At 40.2% G+C, this 25,471-nt stretch overlaps 2 protein-coding genes across 3 annotated transcripts; one reads left to right on the top strand and one right to left on the bottom strand.

Moving 5' to 3' along the window:
- Positions 1-7,096: 7,096 nt before the first annotated feature.
- On the top strand, positions 7,097-22,432 carry cast (calpastatin; the record flags this gene model as incomplete). Of its 2 annotated transcripts, XM_035662636.1 has the most annotated exon segments (35): positions 7,097-7,165; positions 8,795-8,938; positions 9,257-9,367; positions 10,102-10,233; positions 10,869-10,997; positions 11,249-11,293; positions 11,377-11,478; positions 11,591-11,671; positions 12,287-12,325; positions 13,145-13,228; positions 13,468-13,539; positions 13,623-13,727; positions 13,912-14,040; positions 14,175-14,276; positions 14,396-14,512; positions 14,642-14,734; positions 14,836-14,934; positions 16,025-16,132; positions 16,324-16,425; positions 16,525-16,641; positions 16,775-16,888; positions 17,224-17,337; positions 17,486-17,563; positions 17,741-17,845; positions 18,142-18,258; positions 18,426-18,539; positions 18,672-18,788; positions 18,875-18,979; positions 19,091-19,183; positions 19,667-19,711; positions 19,823-19,957; positions 20,132-20,218; positions 20,836-20,865; positions 21,142-21,248; positions 21,369-22,432. In XM_035662636.1, coding segments are annotated over 34 exon segments (3,333 nt in total), but the record flags the coding sequence as incomplete, so codon positions are not given.
- Positions 21,928-25,403, bottom strand: cd8a (CD8a molecule). Its single transcript, XM_035662638.1, has 6 exons — positions 25,318-25,403; positions 24,863-25,186; positions 24,686-24,781; positions 24,476-24,583; positions 24,261-24,300; positions 21,928-23,651 (listed from the first exon to the last, which is right to left on the bottom strand). The coding sequence occupies exons 1-6, from the start codon at positions 25,364-25,366 to the stop codon at positions 23,597-23,599; spliced, it is 672 nt and encodes a 223-aa protein (XP_035518531.1). The 5' UTR covers positions 25,367-25,403; the 3' UTR covers positions 21,928-23,596.
- Between the last annotated feature and the right edge of the window lie 68 nt (positions 25,404-25,471).

Raw genomic sequence — 25,471 nt, 5'->3', positions numbered from 1 at the left:
GATCATCTTGAACGTGAATAATCATTGACCAGGTTGGCAATGGCGATGTTGAATAATTCAGGCAATGAGCACAGCAGAGTGCTTTGTAGTGGAAGGCTGATGATGCGCCAACATTTATGAATCTAGACTCCAAGAGCAAAGCGAGACAAAGTCACAGTCTAAATGGTAATGCAGTTTGTGTGTGTGTGTGTGTGTGTGTGTGTGTGTGTGTGTTTACATGTGTGTTTGTGCATGAGTGTATGCTTGGTATACAGTGTGGATTTAAGTGTTTCCACAGTGGGAATCTAAGGTGAACCATCCTAAAGAGAACATCTTGGTAGTGTACACAGCAGCATAGATAGAGGATATACACTCACAATCAAACCTATGGTATGTATCTGGACAGCATTTCCCCTTACTACTCGCTCTTTTTTTGTAAATGTCTGTGTGTGGAAGGGCTTCCTGTTTTACTGATACCTGTCGGCTGTATGGTGGGTAGCAGTTCACTATGTTGTGTTTGTGTGACAGCAGCTTGTGGTGGTAAGTTTGTTGCCTTTTGCTGTGTGAAGTTAAGGAAAGTTGGCAGAGGACTTAAGATTACTGCGTTGCTTACTTTTATGGACCCCAAGAGCAGTTGTCACCAAGGTAACAACAGAGATCCAAATAAACAGTAAACAATCTGTTTATACTGAGGGATACTGCACTAATGTTTTAATAGTATGTAATCTGTGCCTGACAGTAACTTTTAATGTGGCTTCAAACTAAATGATGAACAGTATCCAGACTTCTGTAAACCAGGTTTTTTTTTTTGGACATATAACACAAATACAGTGAAATACAAGATCAATGCTTGTGCTTCTCCCCTTCTTGCCCTCTTGATTATTAGATAAAGTTCATGTTAGCTTGTAATAAAAGCTGGATGAGTGAAGACCAAACGGAGAGAAGTATATCTCTTCACCCTGTGCAGAATAAAGCTGGGTAGGGTGTGATAAACTTATGAGCACAGTGCTGTGTGTGCCATGTTTGATGTGACAATAGTGTTATAAGGGTATTATCAGCACAATGTCAGCAGAGATAGCCCATTACAGTAGCATGAGTTTACCAAGCTGTCTGTTTGCTCTTGAAATCTTCCCTACAGCAATAATATCCATCTGCATGAAGCTCTGCACTAAAACCTCAGTCAGACACTTTTAGACTTCTGCTCCACATTCTTGCTCTGTAACACTGCAACTTTTCTCAATTCCACCACTGAGCTGAGGTCATCCACATTATCACGAGTGACCATTTGGACGAGTTGCCAGTGCTATTTTGAAGCTGTAACAGCAGCAGCTAGCTAAGGAGCTGTTTCCAGCCATATTCACTTGTGCACGTCTGTGGTTTGTCGGGTGGGGCCCAGCATTAGTCATCAGTTTTCATTACAGGCACAAGCTACTGCTTTAATCGCAGTTGTTGGGAAAAGCCTGGATATACTGCATTGTTTCTTCCCTTCTGACAAACAAATACATTTTGAGTTATGTGCGTCAGGCAAAGAGCAGGATGGTGTGACATTTAACGTATGTGCAGGCACCATACCCTCCACATTACAGGAAAAGGACTGCAACAACAAGCTTCAAGCTTATCGACTGTTTCCGTCTGAGATGATGTGTCAAATTGAATGAATGCCAGTTTGAAATGAGCGACGGTTTCAAATGGCACTATGCTGCCTTGTGTCTATTTTGACCGCACTCACTTGGGCTTTAGCCGGCAGTGTGCTCAGCTCTCCCAGAATGACCATGATGTGGATGTCAGTGTCCTGTCCCCAGCTACTTCTGTCAGTGTTGTCCTCGCGGGTTGTTGCTGCAGTTGCTAAAGCGCTGTGGTTCTGTCTATGTGCATGCAGAGTGTGTGACTATATAGTATTTATATGTCTGTGTCATTTGTCTTACATTGTGGTTAAGCACCAACCTCAAATGCCCCCTAAGGCAGTTGGTTTTGCTTTGTATGATTTTGTCTGAAAGGTTTTCACACTTGCCTGTGTGGCAGCTTTGAGTACTGAGGTCGGTGCTGCATTGAGAACAGAATTCCCTCTCGCTGTTGGTCACATAAACTGTGTTGGGATTATTTTGTCCACCAGTGCCTCTGAATGGTGGCTTAAAACTTGTAATGGCATTGATTAAGAATGTATTTGGGGCTCTCTGTGCATAATGTTTGAATGTGTATCACAGTGTTTATATGTCCCTTTGTGTTCTCGTCTACAACTGCACTGATTCATAGTCTTGCCGTGTGTCTGTCAGCAGTGGACTTCTGTTTAACGGCCTCAATATGTCCCTTATAAAACAGATACATGGCAACTATCGGCCCCTCCCCTTACCCCGACAAAATTTCTACCAGGTACAGTTGTATGAAACGCCTACCGTCTGCATACTTGGGTCTGTGTACAGGGGCTGGACAGAATAACAGGAACACATTACAATGTAGTACGGTAGTCACAATCTACTAATCTAAAGGTCGTATTTGCTGCAGGGTTTCATATACATTAGATTGTAGGTGTTCCTGTTACTTTGTTAGCTACTGCTAGCTGCATGAGAAAAGTAAGTCCTGTATAAAACAAATAAAATGACTGAATAAATTGGATTTTATGTCCAAATTTATTTGCCAACAAAACTTGAGCTCTTCTTCATATTAACAAAAACATGATGTTTATTGAGTAGAGTTTACCAAGCCTAAGCCTCATGGGTAGGGCTGGTGAACTTTTTTGTTACACATCTAAATTTGTCTGTTGAAGCAAGTATTTAACAGATGCATGGACGTTTTGGTGAGATTTGCTGGGTTGTTTACTTGTTCTGAGATTTTATTTTCCCTTATTTAAATCCAAATTTAGGCAATTTTAGACTCATTATTGAGACAAAGTTCTTGTATGGCTGCTTGTGTTACATTATTTAACATTTGAGTTAGAGTAGAGTTTATACTGTACTGTGCAGCACATACCAATTTCTTGTCCCTTCAAGTATAGGTAGAAAATACAGAGCAGAGGCTAACCTGGAGGCAGAGCCAGCTGTTTTTAGCTCAGTGGGTAGAGCATGGATGCACACTAACCCCACGAGGCTCCACTTTTGAATTCTCCCTGAGGTCACCTGTGCCACTTATGGCACAATGTGGGAGGCATGTGCCAAAAGCAGCTTGAACAGCATGTTTGCAGTGTGTCAGTGGCTGGACAGTGTGATAACTATAAGTAGAGAGTGCTCTGCTGTACAGGAGGCATGATGAGGAATGTAGGAATGTAGGAATGTTGCCGTTTGCATAGCAGACAGAAAGCTTGCAAAGGGTTTGGGTGGGTCTCAGGTGAGCACCGAGAGTTCAGTCTGGTGACAGAGGAAACATCTGCTTTAGTTTAGACGTACATATGAAACACATGGATGAGTCCAGGAGCAGATAATTGTTGTTGTTAGCTCTATGTCTCTAAATTTATTTTTTATTTTTTATTTTTTTATTTTTTACAAATTTAAGAAAGCCACCAAGATAATATCATATTTTATTTAAGAGTACGGTACAGGAAAGATACCTCTACTCTATGGCATGTTTTTTGTATTATTGATCTGTTATAATCTAAGTAATCTTGTAAACATACTATATAGTTCCCGCCCTGTCTGTTATACAGTGCATAGTTTCCCTTAATGGGCTGTGAATGAAATAAACAGTCTGTTTGTTTTGCCTGAAGTATTTGGGTGGTTTGCTGTATGTGCTGCCTCACCTGTCTTTGTTAACTGGCATCACATACAGTGAAGGAAGGGCTGCTGGTGGACTTGTGTCCAATTGTGCAATTGTTCTGATGTCAGACTGAGGGAAGACTGTTTTGTTTGTGTGCAGTTTTGAAGCATGCTTTCAAAATAGATCTCTTTGGTAATGCAATTGCACATTGATGCTAATTTATGCAGTAATACATGCATTTGTTCTGACCTCTAGTAAGTGAGCATGTGTATGAGGGGTTAAAGAGCACAATGCACTTTACCTCGAGATCAGGCAAATGAGTCACTAAATCCTCTTGGCCAACTTCCTTTGATTTCAACCAACATGTTTAAAATGTACTGAGGCTTCTAAATTTTGTTTGGACGTAGTCTTCAATGTGCATGTCTTTAAGGGAAAGTATAGAGCATGATGTCATTCCTTTCATCACTGAGGCATAATTTATTTATTTCTGATGAGACAGCTGACATCACGTCTCATCACGTCTCATTATGTCTCATCATGTTTAGACAAGAAGATGAACACTGCTGTGACCACAATCCCTTTAAACAAATGAGATTAAAGCTACTTGTGTTTCTTTAAATTAGGTCACTGTTGTACCCAGTGGTAGGCATCAAACCTCAGTACTACTTTAGCAGCACCCGAATTCTGTCCTAAATAACTGTTAAGTACCCAAAGTTTGATATAAAAGAGAGTCCTCCTTGTGTTTATTTACTATTTATTAGATATTGCTTTACTTCCTAAATCAGAATTTCCTCATGGATATATCTAATATGTGAGATATGATGTACATGTGTATATATTATATATTTATCTTTATTACCCTTTATGTTATTTTATTTCTGGTGTAGCTGTTTGTATTAAGACAACAACATGAATGTATGAAGTATGTTAAATAAATAGTTTGACATTTTGGGAAATATGCTTATTCATTTTCTTGCCATAGCTGCCACAGCCAGCAGCTAGTTAGCTTAGCTTCTTCCTTTTTCAGTTATTCAGTTTTTTTGTGTGGTAACTGGGTAAATATTTACTGCAGCAACTGGAGTAACAATACAGTACTTCCCCATTGTCGGGGGATGCCCTAGCTGCCTGTGACCTCACATCCTCCCTTGTGCCACTTCCTCCATATTCTCTCTCCAAACAGCATCATGTTGCCTCTTCAGTCATTCAATTTATAATATGATTTTTATTTATTCTCTTCTCAGAAAACTATGTCAAAAGAGGAAGTAAAATAGGACAGGACCCATATTATTGTTAATTTGACTTCTATTAATGTCAGTGATGTTCACACTCGTGTCTTTACATAGATTGAGATTTTATAAATACATATTGAGGGTTTGAGGAAACATTTGAGCCTCAAAGCTGCCTTACAGTTGATGCAAAGCTAGAGTAAACACTGTGTGTGATTCACATGCTGACATCGAGCTGCGTTGTGACCTTCTTTGTGTTAAATGTAACACCAGCATGTGAGGCAATCGCTATCAGTGCTGTGCTGCAATCATTTCTAAATCTGAGGTGCCAGATTACAGATGGTTCAGAGTGGTGCAATTCATGCTGTGGTCTGTCTCTCTGTGTCTCCTCCCTCCTCCTGTTCGTCTGCGTTTCCCTTCACTTGCTGTAGTCATTCACACACATACAGCCTGACTTTACTCTCCATTCTGCCAGCTCAGTCTAATGCACAGCTGGCTTGACAGGTTAACTCACTCAGAGGCTTACAAGGTGCTCAGACGGGGAATAATGATAATTGTTAGACTCTACATTATCTGAACAGATGCAGAAACAGAGTAATGTTCACTAACTGGCTTGGTTGGCTCTGACTGTACAATGATACAACAGCACACAATAACTTGGGCTGGTTGTGAAACTCACTGCAGTAATTCTGACCTGGTGTCTGTGGGGTGGAGGCTCTGTGCTCTTTATTCACACCACCTGAAAGAACTGGGCTGGGCTCTGAGGCATACTGGGCTCCACCTGGAGACCGCTGCCTGCCTTTAAAACACTCAACTGCAGGCATGGCTGCCTTCAAAAAGGAGTATACTATGTAGTACACTGTTTGAACGCTTCTGCCAAACTAGAAATGCAGGTATCCTTCTATACAATTAGAGCAGGGCAGATACTTTAAAGGGATATGTTTAGGATTTTTTTCTTAATTCTTCCCATGATAAGAAGTTTGTAATAACAGTCCGGTATATTGAACAGTTGGCCAAGTTTATTTTAAACATATCTGTCCTGGTGTATATGTGGCCTTAACTCTACACACAAAGTGAAAAGACAGAAAATGTGCACTACAGAAATGCCACAAATACATTTTTAAATAGTAAACATAGTTTACATAGTTTGTCCTTGTTCTGACAAGTTTATTTTTTTGTTCTAAAATGTGCTATGTATGTTCCTAACATCAGAGTGTGTAGAACATCTCCAGCTACAGCAGAAGTGATGGGCTTTGTGTTACAGATGGAAATATTAGTGGTATATTGATTCAAAAACTAACAATAAAACATTTGGAATGGATGGTGGTAGATAATAGACAAAATAGCATAGTCACCCGCATAACAAAAGACTCTATTTATTACATTTATTAAAGCATGAACAAGACTTAATAACACCTTTTGTAAGGGGAGATACATGAACACATGTGACTAGTGTTTAATTTCTGATCTGGTCAGGTCTTCCCTTTATACACATTAACTAAGTTTGTAGTTTGTTGGCCAGACTAAACTCAGATCCTATTGAGAGGAAATCTAAGCTGTTATCTTAGATTTCCTCTCAATAGGATCCACTGACACTGTGGATGGAGGAAGTACTGCACATCACAGACATCTCTGCCATTTACGTGTGTGAGAAAAAAATGGCTGCATCCAAGCCTTAAGCTGTGGAATCAAAGGCTTGATCTCTTTGATGGAAATTATCTCACTGTTAATTTCACACTGTGTGATGTCAGCTGAACAGTAACTTGTGAATCCCACATTCATTGTCAGTGTTGCTGTTGTTGTTGTGGCGACCACAGAAAACAATAATACTCGGCCTCTTTGCTCTGCTGTCACACAGTCGCACCCATCAGTCTGGAATGTAGAGCTTGAATCAACCACCCCTGACTGCTGCGTGATGGATGTGTTTGTCCTTTTTGCGGCAGCACATTACTCCACTGTAGTAGATGTGTTCTGTCTTTACCTGTCTGTAAAAAAAGTACAGTTCAAAGTTGTTTTCCTCCCCATCCAGAAATGCACTGCATGGAATGTTCAGCTTTCCACGAATGTCAGCTCTTGTGAAACCGAGATGTTGCTCTGTGTGAATCTTGAAATGATTATTGTGTTTTCTAGTTAGATTTTTTCACTGCACATGCTTAACGTCTGTCTCTCTTTCTCTCTCCATTTTTGTCTCTTTCTCTCTGTAGTCGCAGCCGAGCCAGCCCACACCCAAACCGGCAGCTCAGGTCTCCACCGTGAAGCCTGCACAGTTTGAGGTATTGAACATTCCTCTTTGATAGCCTTTAACCTTTTCTCTCCCTGCCGCTTTCTCAGATGGAACTCTTTTGTCAGCTTCTTATGTTCTACGAGTGGATTGTTATCTCTCATGACCTCTGACCTGCCCATTATAGTGTAGTATTTCCTTTGCTGCAGCTGTATTTATGTTTTTAATAGTTTTAAGTAAAGTGGGGGAATGGCTTTAGCAGTGTCCTCTGATTAGGAACTTTTCCTTTCCTTCTATTCAAGCAGAACAGAGTTAACACCCAGTTTTTCAGTCAGGGGGAAGTAGTTTAACCCGTTAATGCTGCTCTCAAACAATAGATCAAAATGATTCTCATGTTCAGTTAGATGTGTTGCTGATTGGAGTAATTTTCAGATGTTATGATAGGTCTTAATGTTTGTTTAACTAGAACTTTAGTAAGTGGACATGTTAAAATAATTGACCAATTTGTTAATCTAGAACTCAGGAATTATGAAGCAATTATATTGTCCACGACTACATGCCAGCTTTATTTTTAGGATCTTGATAACATACCAGTATGATGTCTGTTGCTAGAAAAACACTTGACGGACTTCAACAAAGACTTTTTAGGTATTAAGCATAAACTATGTGAAAGTACTGAAAGTCTGTTAATGACAATTTTTTTTTCTTGAAGCAGTGTCTTCAACCTCATTTTGGCACACAGGGCTTTCACTAAGCCTAACCGTTTTTACTTCTTTTTACCAGAGAGTGTTTTGACAGGACAAATCAACAGGGCCAGTCTGAAGTGTTATCGCTGGGCCTTCAACAACTGGGCTTTGACATTGTCTATTTTGGTGTCTGGCTTATAGAGAAAGGCTTTGGAGGGATATCTGAACAGTGAAAGTGGCTGTGTGCACCAATATTTAAAATAGTAATGAATTATACTGTGAGAGAACTACACCTTTTAAATTTACAGTTATTTATAGACTAAGCTTGTATTACTCAGTCATTAACCTTCAGCTATAAGTGACTCTTGTTAGCAGCTGACCTTGGTGGCTTTTTCATATCTCCTGGTTGACTTTGCCATAGTGGGGTACAGCTGCTCATGTTGCAGAAGACTATCTTAACCTCAACCTAAAGGAGTACTCAAGTGATTTAACACTGCACTTCCGCAAACTTGGGGGGCTCACAAGAAACAGATTTTAAAAATGCTCAAATTTAAGCAGATGCCGAGATATCCTCACTTTTAGTTTCGAGTTGGCCTTTTGTGGCCCTTGTCATGGAAAACGTGACTATGTGTAACAGTGTAACCACTGTGAGTCTGGTTTGGATGAAGAAATACATTTTAAAATACCATGGCCACTCTACCACTAAATCCTATGTTTCCTATAATGCTACCAATAAAATCTGTTAATAAGAAGCCTTCAGTTTAGTAGTGTACAAGCCCAAGCTCACGTCACATCATGGGGATGTCATCAGGGTAATTTTTCATCTCTTTGTGTGTAAAACCTGTGGATTGCCCCTTTAACAATTCATTTAACATTGTCATGAAACAATAAATACATGAACTATTGCCACAAACAAACATCTACAGACAGTGCAAGAATGCAGTGAGCTGTAATGAAGGTATATGATCGACTTTTCCATACCTGGTGCGTTGCAGAAGGCATCATCAGGATCCACCATGGCTACAAAGCCTGGGGGGGTTTCCACAACAACAGGCGGAGCCGCAGGAAGTGGCATCACAACAGGAGGAAGTGTATCAGTTGAGACTGCAGGAAGAGTGCCACCTAAAGCCCAACCAGAGGTAGACAGAAAAAAAGTGGAAGGGGCTTTTGGTTGTTGAGGTCTAACGTGAATCACTGCTTCCTTCTAAACACTGAGTGTGTACTACTCATCATGAGGCAGCTCAAGTCTCTTCTTCACTGACTTCATCTTGTTTTCATCTTGCAAAACCTCTCTTTATGCGTTGTCTCTCTGGCTCACCTATTCAAAGGTCATGACCTTTCACATGCATCAGAATCATCACAAGGAGCTCTCATGTCATCATGCTTGGGATGAATGCTCACCACAAGCTGTGGAGCTGACTTCATGAATAACCTTTTTCATGCTCCTTGATTTATAGACTAACACTACGCTGGCAGGTGCTACTGTTATTGACATGTCGTCTGCTGGGGGTACTGTTGTTGACATGACATCAGCTGGGTCGAGGGGTGGTCCTAAAGAGATGTCAAAGGTAATGGTGTCATCATGACGGAGGTTGTCGTTGATTCTTTATTCTTGTGTATTTTTACATTACTGTTGATCATTTTCCTGAAATTTTGATTGGTTTTCTACCAACTGGGCAGCATACAGGTACTTAAAAATGTCATCAACTTTATTTTTCATTGAGGTTGTTTTGCTGTCACATTGTAATGTCATGTGTACAGAGACTGATGTAAAAATGCTTCCTTGTTGGTTAAGCCATGTGCTTGTGGGAAACTCCAACATACATGTGTGTGTCAGCTGCTTAAGAACAGTTTGGTAATGAAACAACCAAATTCATGTGATTGAAATTCAACATGAACCCCTATGTTTGCTTGTTGTATTGTCTATTGTTAGAGTAACTTCATGGCCCTTGTAAAGCTGCCTGGGAGGCAGAAAATCAATTTGGAATGTTTAGAAAAAAGTCAGCAGTACTGTAAAGTATACAAAGCACTGCACCGGCATTTAACCAGACACAATGATCAATGGTCAGATTAGTCTCAGTAGACCAGAGTGCTTAATAACCCAGAACATTTTATTTTGCTTTGGATGGACTACAGTGGGAGATCTGACTAGAGATCATTGTACATTTTCTCCTCCACTATTTTCACTAACACTGTTAAAATATTCTCACATAATATTCACATCTCTTGTCGATATGTATACTTGCTTTAGAAGTGCTGAGTCTTTCATCCTTTGAGTAATCATTTGACTACATGTTTGTAGACTGCACCTGTCTCCCAAGTCAAAACCACGGCTACAGTTCCTCCTCCTGCTGCTGGAGCAGCTGCAGCCGCTGGCACAGCAGCAACCACTGCTGTGACCAAAGCCAAAGAGTCACCCAAAGATACAGTCAAGGTAGACTCGACTGCTACAGGCTTCTTAGACTCTTTACTGCCTCCATGACTACTTCGAGGTGTACTTTGCGAGGTTTGCTGCTGGTCGTGGCTTTATTACTTTCTTTCTTTTCTTTGTGTCATATGAGGTTGTGCTACTTTCTTTACCTGAGAACACTCCGATTCTTGCATTGAGCATTTCTCACTTTGGCAGTGTCTTGGTCTTGGAGGAGTACAAACTCCTCACTGCTTTTACCCTCTCTTTCTACTATGGAGATGACCAGTTGGGAAGTGTGAAGGGCTTTTGTTCTCTGCAGCCCTTTGCTCAGCATGCCTACGCTTATTATTGTATTTTCAAGCAGAGCACACCTGTTCACTTGCAACACCACTCATACGTCAGCAATCTGAGTCAGCCAGAGGAAAGAAATGGAGCAGAGAGACCTACAGTCTGTTGGTTTTGTCTTCTCGCGCTAATCATTGCACAACACCTGCTTGTAAACTCATGACTGTCATCAAGTTGGTGGAGCCTTTCTTCTGCTGGGTCACTCACTTTCCTGTGTTTTATTTGTTTATTTGGGCATATCACCGACTTTGTGCATGCACAACGGACCTGACGTGTACTTGGCCTATAATAGATTCAAATTCGTTGTATTTTAGAGTGCCATTCCCATCACTACACTCAAAGCTGATGTGCCTAAAGTTGATCCTGCTATAACATCAAAGCCAGCACCGGCTGGAAGTGTGTCTGTGCAGGGGAAGAAAGAAGCTAAACCGACACAAACGAAGGTAGACGATTCTGAAACCAACATGGGTGGAGGCTCCTGTGTATTTCCTGTCTATAAAATATTAATAGAAATGATATGTTGAATATTTTCTGGTGCTTTTTTAGTAGTGTCAATTTTGGGGAAATGTCTCTGGGTTTTAAGAGAATTATCAATCACACATCATGTAAAACCTACCACACTAACAATGTCTGTATTTTGTGTTTTATTTTATGTCGTGGAAGTCTGTGTACTGATTCTGGATCTGTGTTGCAGGTGCAGGTGGAGGTTCCTCCGACAGCAACTAAAGGAGTCAAAGAGGTAAAGACTTCCAGAAGCAGTATGAGTTTGCTTTGAAAGGCATGTTGCTTGCTCTAGTGTGCTGAGTTGTGTTGCATGTTCAGGCACCGGTGGTGGATCCATTTGATGCCCTGGCAAACATACTTCCAACCGCTGATCCTGTCGCACCCCCACAGCCTGTATACACCGGGCCAGAGGTCGTAGAGGTAAAGCATAGCCACAGTGTGTGTTTGTGTAGATAACTGAGCAGGTAAATGATTGCACTGAGCTGCAGCATGGATCTGCTGTGGGTAACCGTGTGTGTTGCATGTGTCACAGCATGTCGTCACCTCTGAGAGGGGTCAGAAGTGTGGAGAAAGAGACGACACGCTGCCTCCAGGCTACAGATTTAAAGATATGGTCAGTTCTCTCCGGTCTTCTCCTCTTCATCACTTCTTCTGATTCACTTATTTGCTTTGCCACTGTCAGCAGAGAGTGTGTTTCTTGTCTCATTGACAGACCTCACCATCAGCATGTTTTTATAGGGACTATTTCCTCAGTAGGAACTACTTCCTACGTAAAGTGTCCACACTCTTTTCACAGTCAGATCTGTGTTATCTAGAGTAATGATAAAGTTTCAAAAAGCCATTTTCAATGCAGAGAAAAACTCCATTCACCTCCATTGTATTTGGGCAGAGATGAATGAGACTTCATATGTTTTTGGTACTAATCAAAATTTGTCTTTGAGTCAAAAGACTGTCAAGTACCTTAGAGTTTTAATTATTATTTGATTGGATCATTATAATTTTATCAATTTTTAGTCAAAGTTGTTCACATTGACACAACATTTAAAATGATACTTAACCCTAGAGAGACATACCTCAAACTCTGGACACATAAAACCAAAACTACCTGCGTGGGAAAATTAGACAATATGTCAGGGATTCTTTTTGTAATTTGAGTGAACTGAGCCTTTAGAATGATTTCAGCTTTTAGCTTGTTTTCATCCAGACTAAAATAATCTGTTTTTTCTAGGGACCAGTTCCTGCAGATGTTAAACCCAAGGATGTCCCTGTAAGTGTTCACATTTAGTGGAGTCACAACCTCCTGCAGTCTGCTAATTCTGAAACTCTCTCTTTAAACTCACTAAACTTTTTCCAGCATGTGTAAACAAATAAGCACATTACACGCACATCCAGGAAGCAGTGTTTCCACTGTATGATCTCCTGGTTCCTCTAGAGTGGGGAATGTTGCATTGCACTTGTGGGTGTTGTCTCAGCAAACAGCACGGAACCCACCTTCTCTGCCCGAGCTCGTTGGGTCTTGTCCGACCTAACCCAAACCTTCATGTAAATATACGTGTACGACCACATAGAGACACACACACACACTGATACATCTGCTACACACTTTGATATCCACCCATATGTAGAGTACTATTTACTCACCGTCAGCACACCCACATTTGCATCATAGCCTACTCCCACTTTGTCATCTTGTCTCACAAGAGTCTTCTTTGGTTCTGTGTCTCTTGATCTGTTTCCACCCTGATACTTTCCTCTAGTGTGAGTTTTGTGTTTTTAGTTTTGATGTTTATCATATTTTGCTAAATCAAAGTGTTTTTATGTGTGAAATGTGTCTTTTAAGAAAGTTTATTTGTGATTTATTTTGTCCGTGGAATGTGAAGGGTGTGTCTGTACTTTTCCTTCACTGTTGTTACATGCAGTCTGGTTTACATTATTTTACCCTTTTGTTTTCGCCTTTTACTTGGTCAGACATGCCATCTAGTGGAGGATTATGGGTAATTCTAGTAATAGTAATTCTTAATCAGATTATTATCTTAAAAAAATGTTTTTTATCTGGTGGTGATGCTTGCTCTGTGTTTCATCTCAGAAACCACTGAGCACGGACGAGGCCCTGGATTCTCTCACCGCAGGTTTCATGTCGTCTGCTCCGGCTGCACCCAACAAGCAAGAGGTCAGACAGTCTTCGAGCATGTAGCACTCAGCTGCTAGTCCCGTCTTCACCTTCACATCTCACATACCATATCTAAAGTGATCCACACTTAAAATTCTCAGTTTGGCATGTCTGTTGTAGACTGTATCAGCCCTGAATGTATACTTAAATGCCTGCATGAAAGTGAAGGCATAGCTTTGTGCTTTTTTAGTAGTCTGAGAAATTCCAATCTTGTTTTTTTTTCTACATTAAATATGTAGAAAAAGGACCATGTTGGCAGCATCAGTGCCTCATCTGCTGGCCCTTCTAACTTTGCACCACCTCCTGTAAAGGTAAAGTAAAACTTTCAAGTATCTGCAGTGTCATTATAGTGGCATCTAACTGAATTTAATTGTCAAAATGTGTGTCTCTGTAGCAGAAAACTGTGTGTCCTGCTCCTCCTGCTGATAAAAAAGCTAAGATGGAGAAAGTTTCTGATGATTTCTCTCTGGACGCTGGACTTCCCTCTGCTTCCACCAAGGTACAGCAAGCTTACACCTCCCTTTCTCACCTCTTGGCTGCTCAGATCTCTGTCTTTATAATTTATAGAAACACTTTGTTTCAGCAAAGGTGCTCAGATATGTTGTTTTTTAGATGACTTTTGGTTTCTATTTGTTAAAAAATAGTAATTCCAAGTTGAATGTTGTGTCTGTTTGCTGTTGTAGAAAGGAGCCCCCCCTGTGGCCGTGTGTCCTCCTGCTGATAAAAAAGCCAAGATGGAGAAGGTCTCAGACAGTTTCTCTCTGACGGCTGGACTGGATAGCAAAGTGGAGACCAAGCCCAAGACTGATGGCGTGAGTTTAACAGGAGCGGACAAAATACTTTGTGCCCGTCCTAACTTCTCTTCTCCTTATTTCTGCAGTGGAACAGTATGTGACACATTGGTAAATTATTAACTTCTGCACACATTCTCCTGTCCTCTCCTCAGGGCGACATGTCTCTGGACGCTCTCAGTGCTCTTGGTGACACATTGGCAGCAGACAAACCAAAGCCTGAACTCCCCAAACTCAGACCTGAGGACATCGTCTCGGTAGGAGCTCACACATTTACTTGGGGAAAGTTCAGTGTTAGACTGCAGAAATGTATGTTTCAGCTTTTACAGAAACACTCACCAGTCATCATTATGTCCACCTACCGTTCTTTTTATAGGAGGACAAACTCAATAAGCAGAAGGGTGTGCTTGTAGGAGAAAGGGAGGACACCCTTCCTCCAGAATACAGGTTCAAAGAGGACAAACTCAAAAAACTGCCCCCTCCTAAACCTGAGGTGAGACTGGGACAAATTTAAGGCTCTAAAGGTATTAATTTAATATAAACACAATAACAACCGCAGAATATTGATATACAAAAGATTTCTCTCTCTTTCCTCCATGTCCCTCCTCCCCTCCTCCTGCAGCCCACTATGGGCACTGGCGAGGCTCTGGACATTTTGACTGGGGACTTGATGACCTCCTCAGCAGCTCCTGCTGTCCAGGCTCCCCCTGCACAGGTACAATATGGATCTATCACTGGTAGCAGCAGACAAACTAATACAAGCAGAGACACAGTATCCATTATCTCCTCAAACGCTGTCTCTGTCGGTTGTTGTAGAAAGCCCCTGTGGTTCCTACCACTGATAAAAAAGCCAAGATGGGGAAAGTCCCTGATGATTTCTCTCTGGAGGCTGGACTTTCTGCTACTACTGCCAAGGTACAGCAAGCCAAACCTTCCCAGCAAGCAGCTCTTTGCTGGTTGAATCTCTGCTAATGTTGATACATGGTGTCCTACATTAAGTGCACACATCTGTAACTGAATAAATACCCTTTTATAGTGATGTAAACAAATATGAACGTATTATTCGGATATAAACAGATAATGCGCTCTTAAGATACAAACTGCATCTGATTATCACATTGAAACACATATATGTCATACACAAACTTTTTTATGTAATTTATTTAAACATTGTTGAAAAATGTGCTTCTTGTGACTTCAGATCTTGACTCGTAATCATCAGATTCAGACTTTTTCTGACTTATCAATGTAATCCAGATGTGAACAGGAACTGCTAGCAACCAAAACAGCATGCAGACTTGCCAAAAACAAATAGGCTATAAGAGTCACAGCCATGCCAGCAGCTCTGGGACGCTGTACTTTGACACATGGGGTCTTGGGGCTAAATGCTAACATTAGCATGCTAACATGCTCACAATAATAATGCTAACATGCTGATGTTTAGCAAGTATAATGCTTACCAGCCATATTCGCAACCCTATACTAAAGTATTGGATAAACTGAAAATGTTGACCTGATGATGGCATAAGAGGAAGTCAGGGGATCACCAAGTTATCATCCAGAGGAGGACATGAATGTCTTCACCATATTTCATGGCACTATATCCAATAGTTGTTGAAACATTTCACTCAAAACAGCAACCACATGGTGGTGCTAGAGGAAAAGTTAAGAGATTGCCAAAGTCATAAAGATACTTCATCTGGCAACCATGAATGTTGTGCCGAACTATCAAGTAGGTGTTGAGACACTTGGGGGTCCACTTTGGGTTCCATCCTTGTATATTCAGTTTTCAGAGCTATTAATTGATTGCATGAAGTAACCCCTCTAAAAAAATATTGATATTGTAAGCTATTTTAAAGAAGCTTTTTGGTTACACTAAAAAGAGCATAGGAACCTTTATTTGATAAGAATTTCTTTTATTGTTTTGTGATCATCCAGAGTGCAAACCTTCATTCAGTCAGTCCATTAATATAAAGTTTATTGTCATCTCTGTTGTCTGGTGTAGAAAGTTGAATCCTCTGCAGCCCCCCCTGTGGCTATGTCTCCTGCTCTTCCTGCTGATAAAAAAGCTACCGGAAAGGGTGCCACTAATGGCAAGCCCAAGGCTGATCTGGTGAGACAAAAGAAAATTACAGATTTTTTCCCCCCAGCTTTTCATTCCCTTTCTTGTGTTTCTTCTCAATCCTGTCACCCCAGGTCACCCTGTTTCTCTCTTTCATGTGGGAGAGACATTTTATTTCAATGGTTAAACTATGAATGTATGACAATGATAAGTAAGAGTACATTCTCCTGTCCTCTCCTCAGGGCGACATGTCTCTGGATGCTCTCAGTGCTCTTGGTGACACATTGGCAGCAGACAAACCAAAGCCTGAACTCCCCAAACTCAGACCGGAGGACATCGTCTCGGTAGGAGCACACACACTCAGAATTAGACTGCAGAAAGTCTCCTTCTGTTTGCATTTGTGTTCCAGCTCCTCACAGGAACATCTATTGTTCTTTTTATAGGAGGACAAACTGAATAAGAAGAAGGGTGTGCTTGTAGGAGAGAGGGAGGACACACTTCCTCCAGAATACAGGTTCAAAGAGGACAAACTCAAAAAACTGCCCCCTCCTAAACCTGAGGTGAGAAAAAAACACTACGGCTTATTATCATACTGTTATACGGTTTTTAGCTCTTACAAATAGCATACAAATGTAAAAAACTAAGTACTTGATATTGTTTAATCTATATCTCTCTCCGTTCCTCTTCCTGCAGCCCACCATGGGCACCGGTGAAGCTCTGGACATTTTGACTGGAGACTTGATGACCTCCTCCGCAGCTCCTGCTGTCCAGACTCCTGTTGTCACCCCCTCAGCTCCTCCTGCACAGGTACACTGTGGATCTTTAACTGGTACCTGTAACCAAAATCTGCAGGGGTGAGGAACAGATGAAGCGATCCAGCAGCTGAAAGATGTATACAGAAGCAGTGGGGGCATTTATAATGTGTCCAATGTCATTGTCCATCTAAAAAAAATAAAAAATAAAAAAATAAATATATATTTAACATATATTAAGAATATAGGGAGATATGCGTAAGTGTATTTACCAAAATGTTGTACTATTCTTTTAAGACTTTGTTTAAATCAAGATGTTCTGATTTTAAAAAATATCATTATGACAGTTTAAACACTTTATCGCTGAATGCTGTTGTCTCTCTTTTCCAGTCTAAAGTAGAGGATTTGTCAGCTCTGGATTTACTTGCTGGAGATTTTGTGGCCCCAGCTAAAGCTTCTGGAGTTCATGCACCTGCCCCTCCTTCTACCAAGAAGACACCACAGGTAAATGAATGTGTGTGTGTGTGTGTGTGTGTGTTTATCCTGGAAATAGTTTTTTATTTGTAGCTGTGTGTGCCTGCCCTTGCGTTCTCTACCGTCCCTCGACTTCTTTCAGTCTACATGTCCGACTATATGTCCCTGTGCTCTGCAGAAAATGGTTTGTCCCCTGGAGCAACCAAGCTCAGTTGATGTCCTTCCTGCACTGCCACGACAAGCAAAACCCAAGACTGTGAGGATACAAAACTGCATTTTACTACATATTATAGTGTTGTTTAAAATTTCTAGCTAAAAACCTCTTGCCTTGTGTCTTTCAACATATTTCCCTTATATTTTAAAGACCAGCCTAAGTATCCTAATAAAACTCTCACAGCTCAATTATATACCTCCTCTCCTGTTTTCTCCTCAGGATGACTCTATGTCTCTGGATGCTCTCAGTGCTCTTGGCGACACGTTGGCTGTAGATGAACCAAAACCTGAACTACCCAAACTCAGACCTGAGGACATCGTCTCGGTATGGGACACACAGACACACACACTAAACACACCTTGCTGTTTGTTTCATCTACATTTTTGTTGCCTTATCATGCAGTATGAAATCAATATTACATATATATGGAACATATATATGGAGCCTATGGATCAAATTATTGTAAAGAACCAGGCAGCCACAATGCTCTTATTTTCTTTATTTCCATGTGTGTATCTAAGTTCATGTGTTTTTGTGTGTTTAGGAGTGCAAACAGAATAAAAGCTGTGTGCACTTATGTTCCCATCAGGTCTTTTTCATGTTTCCTTTCCTTTTCGTAGGAGAACAAATTGAAGAAGGAGAAGGGTGTGCTTGTGGGAGAGAGGGAGGACAGTCTTCCTCCAGAATACAGGTTCAAAGAGGATGAACTCAAAAAACTGCCCCCTCCTAAACCTGAGGTGAGCCTGGGACTAGATTCAGACGCCATGTATTATATGTATGTATTGCATGTGCTGTTATTTGCATTGATGAGGCAAAGATCTCACCTATATTTCACCTTAATTGGTGTCCCTTGAATATATTTGAATCAGCTCCTCATAATTTCCCTCCTCTCCTCTTCCTGCAGCCCACCATGGGAACCGGTGAAGCTCTGGACATTTTGACTGGAGACTTAATGACCTCCTCTGCAGCTCCTTCTGTCCAGGCTCCTGTTGTCACCCCGACAGCTCCTCCTGCACAGGTATACTGTAGTTCTAGCACTGTTTACTGCAGCATCTAAATAGTACAGTGTTATGCCTCTTTGCAATGGAAAAGTCCTACAGAAGTATTAGTAATGTAATAATTTGATTGATTTATTGTGTCATTCCCTCAGTCCTCGGCAGACTTCGCTCTGGATGCCTTGGCGGGGGACTTTGTTGCCTCCACAGCTGCTCCGGCAGTGAAGTCTGCTTGTGTTCCCACAGAAACTGCCCCGCAGGTAAATGCACAGGTACAACTCAAGCCTTTTTGGACCAGTTAGACTCTATAAAATCCTGTAGTTCCATCAGAATCCCTTTTGTGTATTTGTGCTCTCAGCTGTCAGTGGGAGCAGACAATGCCCTGGACGCTCTGTCAGACACCTTAATGGATATCACACCCGCCCCTCAGCCCACCCCAGTTCCTACCAAAGACATCGTCAAGGTAGTCAGCGCAGTTCAAGAGCATAGCCCGCATGAGAATATTTTCAGTTTTAGAGTGCTTAAACAAAAAGTCCAGTGGCTTCAGCTGTCCTGATTTGTCTGGTCGTTGCAGGAGAATGCGGCCGTTGAAAAGAAGCTGATAAAGATGGGAGAGAGAGACGACACACTGCCACCAGAGTATCGACCCACTGAGAAAGATCTTATGGTAAACTGACACTATGGGCTTTATTATTGAAATGTGACCGATGATTAATGAACCTGTATGTTTTTTTTATTTTTCGTTTCATTTCTGGTTAATGACTAAATGCATTTTATTTGTTAATGTCCATTCAAATAACAGTAACTTTATCAGTCCTGCTGGAGTGTTATTTGTTGGAAGCATTTACAACCATGCTGCATGACTCCGGAAGCAGCTGTTGTGAGCTTGATTCACAGTGTTGGCGCAAGTTTTGTGGGAAACTATAAGAAAATATTCAGAAACAACAGTGAAACCTTTTTAACTAATGAAATGGACACACAAAAACACATGAAAATGAGAAAATTGTTCTACTGTACATGTGAATGAGGCTTTGATGGGTAACTGACTTAAACTCTGAGCCCTGGGTATTTCCTGGGATATGGTTCTTTACAGTATACAGGAGTAGTAGTAATTTTACTCTGTCTAATGTTTATCACTTTCATTTTAAAGAAAATGGCAGAAGCAAAGGGGAAAGAAACTGCAGCACCCAAGGAGGTACCAATGCACACACACTCTCAGTATATGACAGTAGAGGGGCACAGTGAAACAAAATATGCTCTCAATGTATACAACATGCACATAGTTTGATTTCCTGTGTTTCTGTAGAAGACTATGGATGATAAAACAGCGTTAGACCTGCTGTCTGGGGACTTTGCTGCTCCTAAGCCCGCTGCACCCGTCACATCATCTGCAGCCGCAACAAAGCTGGAACCTCCTGTGCTGGACTCAGACCCCCTGAAGGTAACGCAGAAAATGAACATAAACATAAACCTCATCCTTTTAGTTCCACCGTTGCTGTTCCTGCTATGATAAGAAAAGTAAAAAACTCTGCTGTGAATATAGTGTTGCTATGTGGTGCCCATGGTTTGATAAGTTTATTACTTATTCTTATTTTTTTTTTTTATTCTTCCTCAGCCAATGGCCGGTCCTGTCCTAGACTCCCTGGCAGGCACCCTGCTCCCAGACACCTTTGAGTTAAAATCGAAGACAGACAAACCAAAGGTAAAAAGAGGATCTGTGTGAGATCAGGATTAGGCATTATTGAACAAGTAAATGTTAAAGAGTAACTGGTCTAAAGAGCAAAGACCTTTGCCAGAAGTGAAGAATAAGACCAATTTATCAAGTGACTTACTCCTATTCTGAATTATACAACATGTAATGTTTCAGCTAACATTATTATTATTCATAAAGTGTGTACAGTCACTACAAAACATGTCTCAGAAGGTGGCGATTCACCTCTGTGTCTGTGCTGCAGTCATCTAGAATGCAGTAATCTAGAAATACCTTTGGATGTCTGCTAAATTTAACATTTTAACTCAAAAGTAATTTGATCATTTGTTTTGTTCAGTTTGTGAGAAGGACTGTTTGATCTTTCCCTTATGTCTAACATTTTACTTTTAGCAGTTTTAAAAAATACAATCCAAGATCTGAATCTTTGTAAAGCCTGACATGTGATTGGGATTGACTAATGGCATATAGTGTGAACAGTATGGTTGCTGATGTTTTTATTGTTACATGGCGCCCTCTATAGGTTGTGTATTAGCATTTACTGTTATCAGTGGCCACTGCCTCGTTGGGCAATGTGGTTGAGCCTAACCAAGGTTCCAACTTTGTTACAGGGCAAGAGCAAGTCAAAGTCAAGGTCTAAAGTAAGCACACTGCCTGCTGCATGAAGACCTAAATTCAGTTGTTAATGCACTATTATGGACTATAAATCAATCTGTGCGCTTTCAATGGAAGCTCAATAAAAAAACAAATCTCTCTATCGGTGGAGCCTGCACATAGCCGCATGTGACGCACTCTCATGTCTCTGCTTCGTGATTTTCTCCAAATAAGTACATTCAATCTGTATAATTATTGCATGCGAAGGCTCTGCTTCTTTCTCTTCCTCTTTATATTTTTGAAACTTTAACCTCGTATTTCAGAAACACCACGCAGAGGAGCCATCTGCCACTGACGAGCTATCAGCTCAGCTAAGCTCAGATGTTGTGCCAACATCTACAAAGAAGGGAGGCAAGAGCTAGACCCCTTGGTAAGGTTTGTTCTCATCTTTTGAACAATTTTACTTGATAAAAGGTGTAACAAGAACAACATGAGGAGGATAAACGTCCACATCTTTGCACTGACTGGCTGAATGTGTCCTGTGTTGCAGGTTGTTGGTGCAGTTTATCCTCCCGGCCACAGGGACACATCACTGAGGGAGCTGCTCTCTGGATAATGATTATATTTTTCTAAATCGTCAAGAATGTATACTGGATGAAAGACGAAACTAGACATACCCATAACACTTGCTCAACACACACACACACACACAGCTCTGCGTGCATCCCCTTTCTTGCTCGGTTTTCATGTATATTTCAGGAAGAGAAGCTTTTGGTTTCTGTGTTTGGAGAAAATGAAAAGAAGACTTTTTAACACAAGATTGAGAATGAAAGAATGAGTGATGAACAGACAACGAAAGCAGGGAAACTGGGGGGGGGGGGTAAACAAGAGAAAATGGTTTGTTTTGTTGGTTGCTGGTGTTGAGCGTGCCGAGGGAAGGAAGGCGTTGCTCGTCAGAGTCCTGTATGTACATCTCGGCTGACAGTCTCTGTTCCTCCAATGGCACTAATGTTACAACATTGGTCAAGCTTAGTGGTGTTGTGACGTTGGTCAGAGCAATGGTGGCTGTCAGCTTACAGGAGCAGTATTGAGTGGGTGTATAGTATCGGGATGTTTGTGCAATCTTGATGTACACAGAAAAGCCAAGTTTTCTATTATGATGTGGTCAGATGCCATTAAGACACTAGTGTACAGCTTAGTTTGCTTTTATTTTGGACAAGACATAGTTTACATGATATGTGGAGGATTTCCAGGAGGTGTTCAGCTTAATTCTGTATTCGAGAGCTTCGTGCAAATGCCTTTTACTTTCTGTAGAGAAATATCTGAGAAGGGTCTGTATGTGTTTGGCCGTGTAGAAAAACAATTTGCTGGTGTCCAGAAGTGCACTTAGTGAACAGAGGTGGTTACAAGCTTTGTAAACTCCCCTTGTTTGTACTGTAAAAAAAAATGTTTTGCTCAATATAAGACAACACTGTATCATTTAGAAAGGGCTATCAACTGTAAAGTCAAAAATCAATATACTTTCCCCAAATTATTTTTTCCATGTCAAAGGTTTTGTGTGGGTGTGAGTTATATGAGAGATATTTTAAATGTGGGAATACAAATTAAATAAAATACAAGTTGAATAAAAAATTTAAAAATAAGATCAGTGTAGTTTCTATATGTAACATCTGATCTTTACAATCGGTGCCTAAAATGAGACGCAAAAACCAAACCAACATAGACTGCCTTCAAATGTGCCGGAAATCAATAAACTTTCGTGAAGGTGCAAGTGAAATGTGTTGGTATTAAACTAAACGTGAACAGAATCTCCTCTGAAATGTTTTTTCTCTTCTCTTAACTTTGTGGTTTTGAATTTTGCATACAGTTGTAGCAGCCCACTTCCTTTTTGTACAGGGGGGGCTTACAACAAAACAACTTTGCTCCAATTTGACGTCAAACTGTTTTTCTGTGTCGAGACCCTGAATGACTGATGGAGATGCAAGTGAGTGGGTTTGACGTGTGAAGAAAAATAAAATGCAATAAGAAATACATAAGTAAAGACGAGTACATTAATTGCAGTTGATAAAGAATGAGTGGTATTATATTTTATTTATTTGTATAAATTCAGATAATATATTGTACAATATTGTACATCCAATTTTAAAAAATAAAAAAAATAAAAAAATTACATTTGCTACTCTGGAGAAATAAAAAAAACTAATCAAAATCTTACATAAAAAAATAAAATTAAAGAATGTTAAACATTTGAAGTTATCCTCCCGCTGCATTTTTTTTTCAAACTAACAGCAAGTTAAGTACAGTAAGTAGGTAAAAATCAATGTACGGGCACAATGCTGAAAAAAGTAAATGCTTTAAAAATGCTCTGTCAAAAGAACAGGTTGTAAATGAAGATGAAATCTATACAAAAGCAAAATTAAATACATTTTTTGCACACAAATAAATCTGACTTCTAATATTCTCAGGATGTCAGTGGTTTCTATTATTAACATTCACGGGGACTAGATGAATAGAGCTTTCATACCACATTATTTCATTAAAAGAGTTCAGTCTGAATGTTATGGCGCACCCATCAAACCACAATGCAGCTAAAACTGGATGTTGACAATGAGACAAAGAGCTTTGAAAATATTTTATGCGTTGAATTCTTAATCCCCTTTAAACGCTTTATTCTCTATCACAAACAATTAAAACAGTTTAAGTTGGCAGTAAAATATTTACCGTGAATGTCAAACTATAAACGAGATGAAAAGACATCACTGTAAAATAATTGCAGTTTCAAGAAGCGTGTCTGTTGGTCATCATTTGTTTTCCAGGAGCCATTGTCTGCGGCCTATATGAGATAAACAAGGTATTTAAAAATAATAATGAACTGCTGCAACCTGGGAGGAATTATATTCTGCAGTTAAAAACAAATATGTGTTCTAAATATACATATATACTGTAGTCTATATATCTATATATATTCTTAACACGCTAATTTCAGTCTTCAGTGTAGAATAAATATGTTTAAATTTGACAACTCTGAAAAGACTGCTTTTTATAAATTAAAAATTCTGTATTTCTCCACCAGTACTGTAAAATAAAACTAACTGAAAAGAACCATGTCAGGTAGCTAAAATACAGCTAAAAACAAGGTGCTGAACCAAGATGAGTAAAAAATAAACAGCATTATTATGTACATACAAAATAGATGCATGTATATAGAAAAACAACATACACAACACAACATATGAGTTTGAGAGTTGTCTATTTAATTAAAACTTGAAGAAAATATCAGTGAACAGCTAACTCACTCATAATTAATAATTATAATAATTAAATAAATAACTACATTTACAGACACTTTGGTGTTGGTGTCTGGGATGGGTGGACAGGAAAATTCTGGCTACGGGCCTAAATCTAAAGATAATTTTAGATTAAAATAAAATAAATGACTTACTTTCTTTTGTAATGATGTGGGCATCTCCGTGTTCTTATTTCTACAGTAAATCAAAAAAATGTTAAAAACTGTCACACACAGCTAAATGTTCTATGTTTAAATCAATAAAAGCAGCTAAAACAGTACCGTAAAAACAGACAGGAAGTTTCTGAGGAAAATCTTAAGAATTTAAAAGTACAAATTTCAGCTTTCCAATATGTAGCAGATGGACTTACTATTGCAGTACAGGGTGGTAATGATGAGGAGTAGAAGAAGAAGGCCGCAGCCGCCAGCCAGTGGGCCCAGTATGATTAGAGGGCAGTACATGTCAGGATTGGTTTTCTCTGCAAAGCATGTGTTCATTTACCACCTGTTTCTCCTCACAGCATCATACATATGAAGACGATAAGGACTCACGACACACACATGTGATTGGGAACACTTACCTTCCTTCTTCTTGTTACACACACATGGCGGGATAGCTGCAGTTGTGCATAGAGTTGGTTTGCTGGTGGGCACTAGTGCTCCCTGTGGTGCTTTTTCTTAAGAGAGAGACATGGAAAGTGTGAGTAAAAAACATCCATCATATCATCATTCGACCAAATTGATGAAACAAAACTCACCTCCGAACAGTCGAGTTACTTTGCCGAAACTTAACTCGTTGCCTTTGTAAAGAGACGCACAGCTGTAAATGCCGCTGTCACGGCTTTTGTTGAATGACTGCAGTATCAGGATCTTCTGAATAATCTTTGAGAAACTGAAGATGGGAGATAATGGGGATGACTTTACAATGCCAGTGTTGCTGAAAGACCCAATGAATTCCATGCCAGTTTTGTCCAACACTCGAAACCAGACGATCATGCTGCCTGTCGTCTTAGGCTGACAATGGATTTCAACCAGCTGCCCCTCCGGTGTGGCTTTGTCCTCACCGGCTCCTGAAGTAATCTCTAAAAGATGTCATAAAATGTGAGCAGTAATATCATTCACCACCCAAACATTAAGATTAAGAAACAGACCAGAGAACGCTCTAAGACTGCCACACAGTAGTGAAGATCTGTCAAATTTAGGTTAAACTTACTTAGACAAAACACCAGAATCGCCAGAATATGAATCCACTTTTGGTCCATTTTAATCTTGCAGATGACAATAGCTCCTAAGCCAGTCTTTGTGATGTTTGCTGAAGCCTGCTAGGAGATAATTGAGTGAGATATCAAACCACGCCCCACCTGTAA

The sequence above is a fragment of the Morone saxatilis genome, unplaced genomic scaffold (assembly GCF_004916995.1).
Source record: "Morone saxatilis isolate NCDOM2014 unplaced genomic scaffold, NCSU_SB_2.0 Contig18, whole genome shotgun sequence".
Taxonomy (NCBI): domain Eukaryota; kingdom Metazoa; phylum Chordata; class Actinopteri; family Moronidae; genus Morone; species Morone saxatilis.
This window is presented reverse-complemented; position numbering and strand designations above follow the sequence as displayed.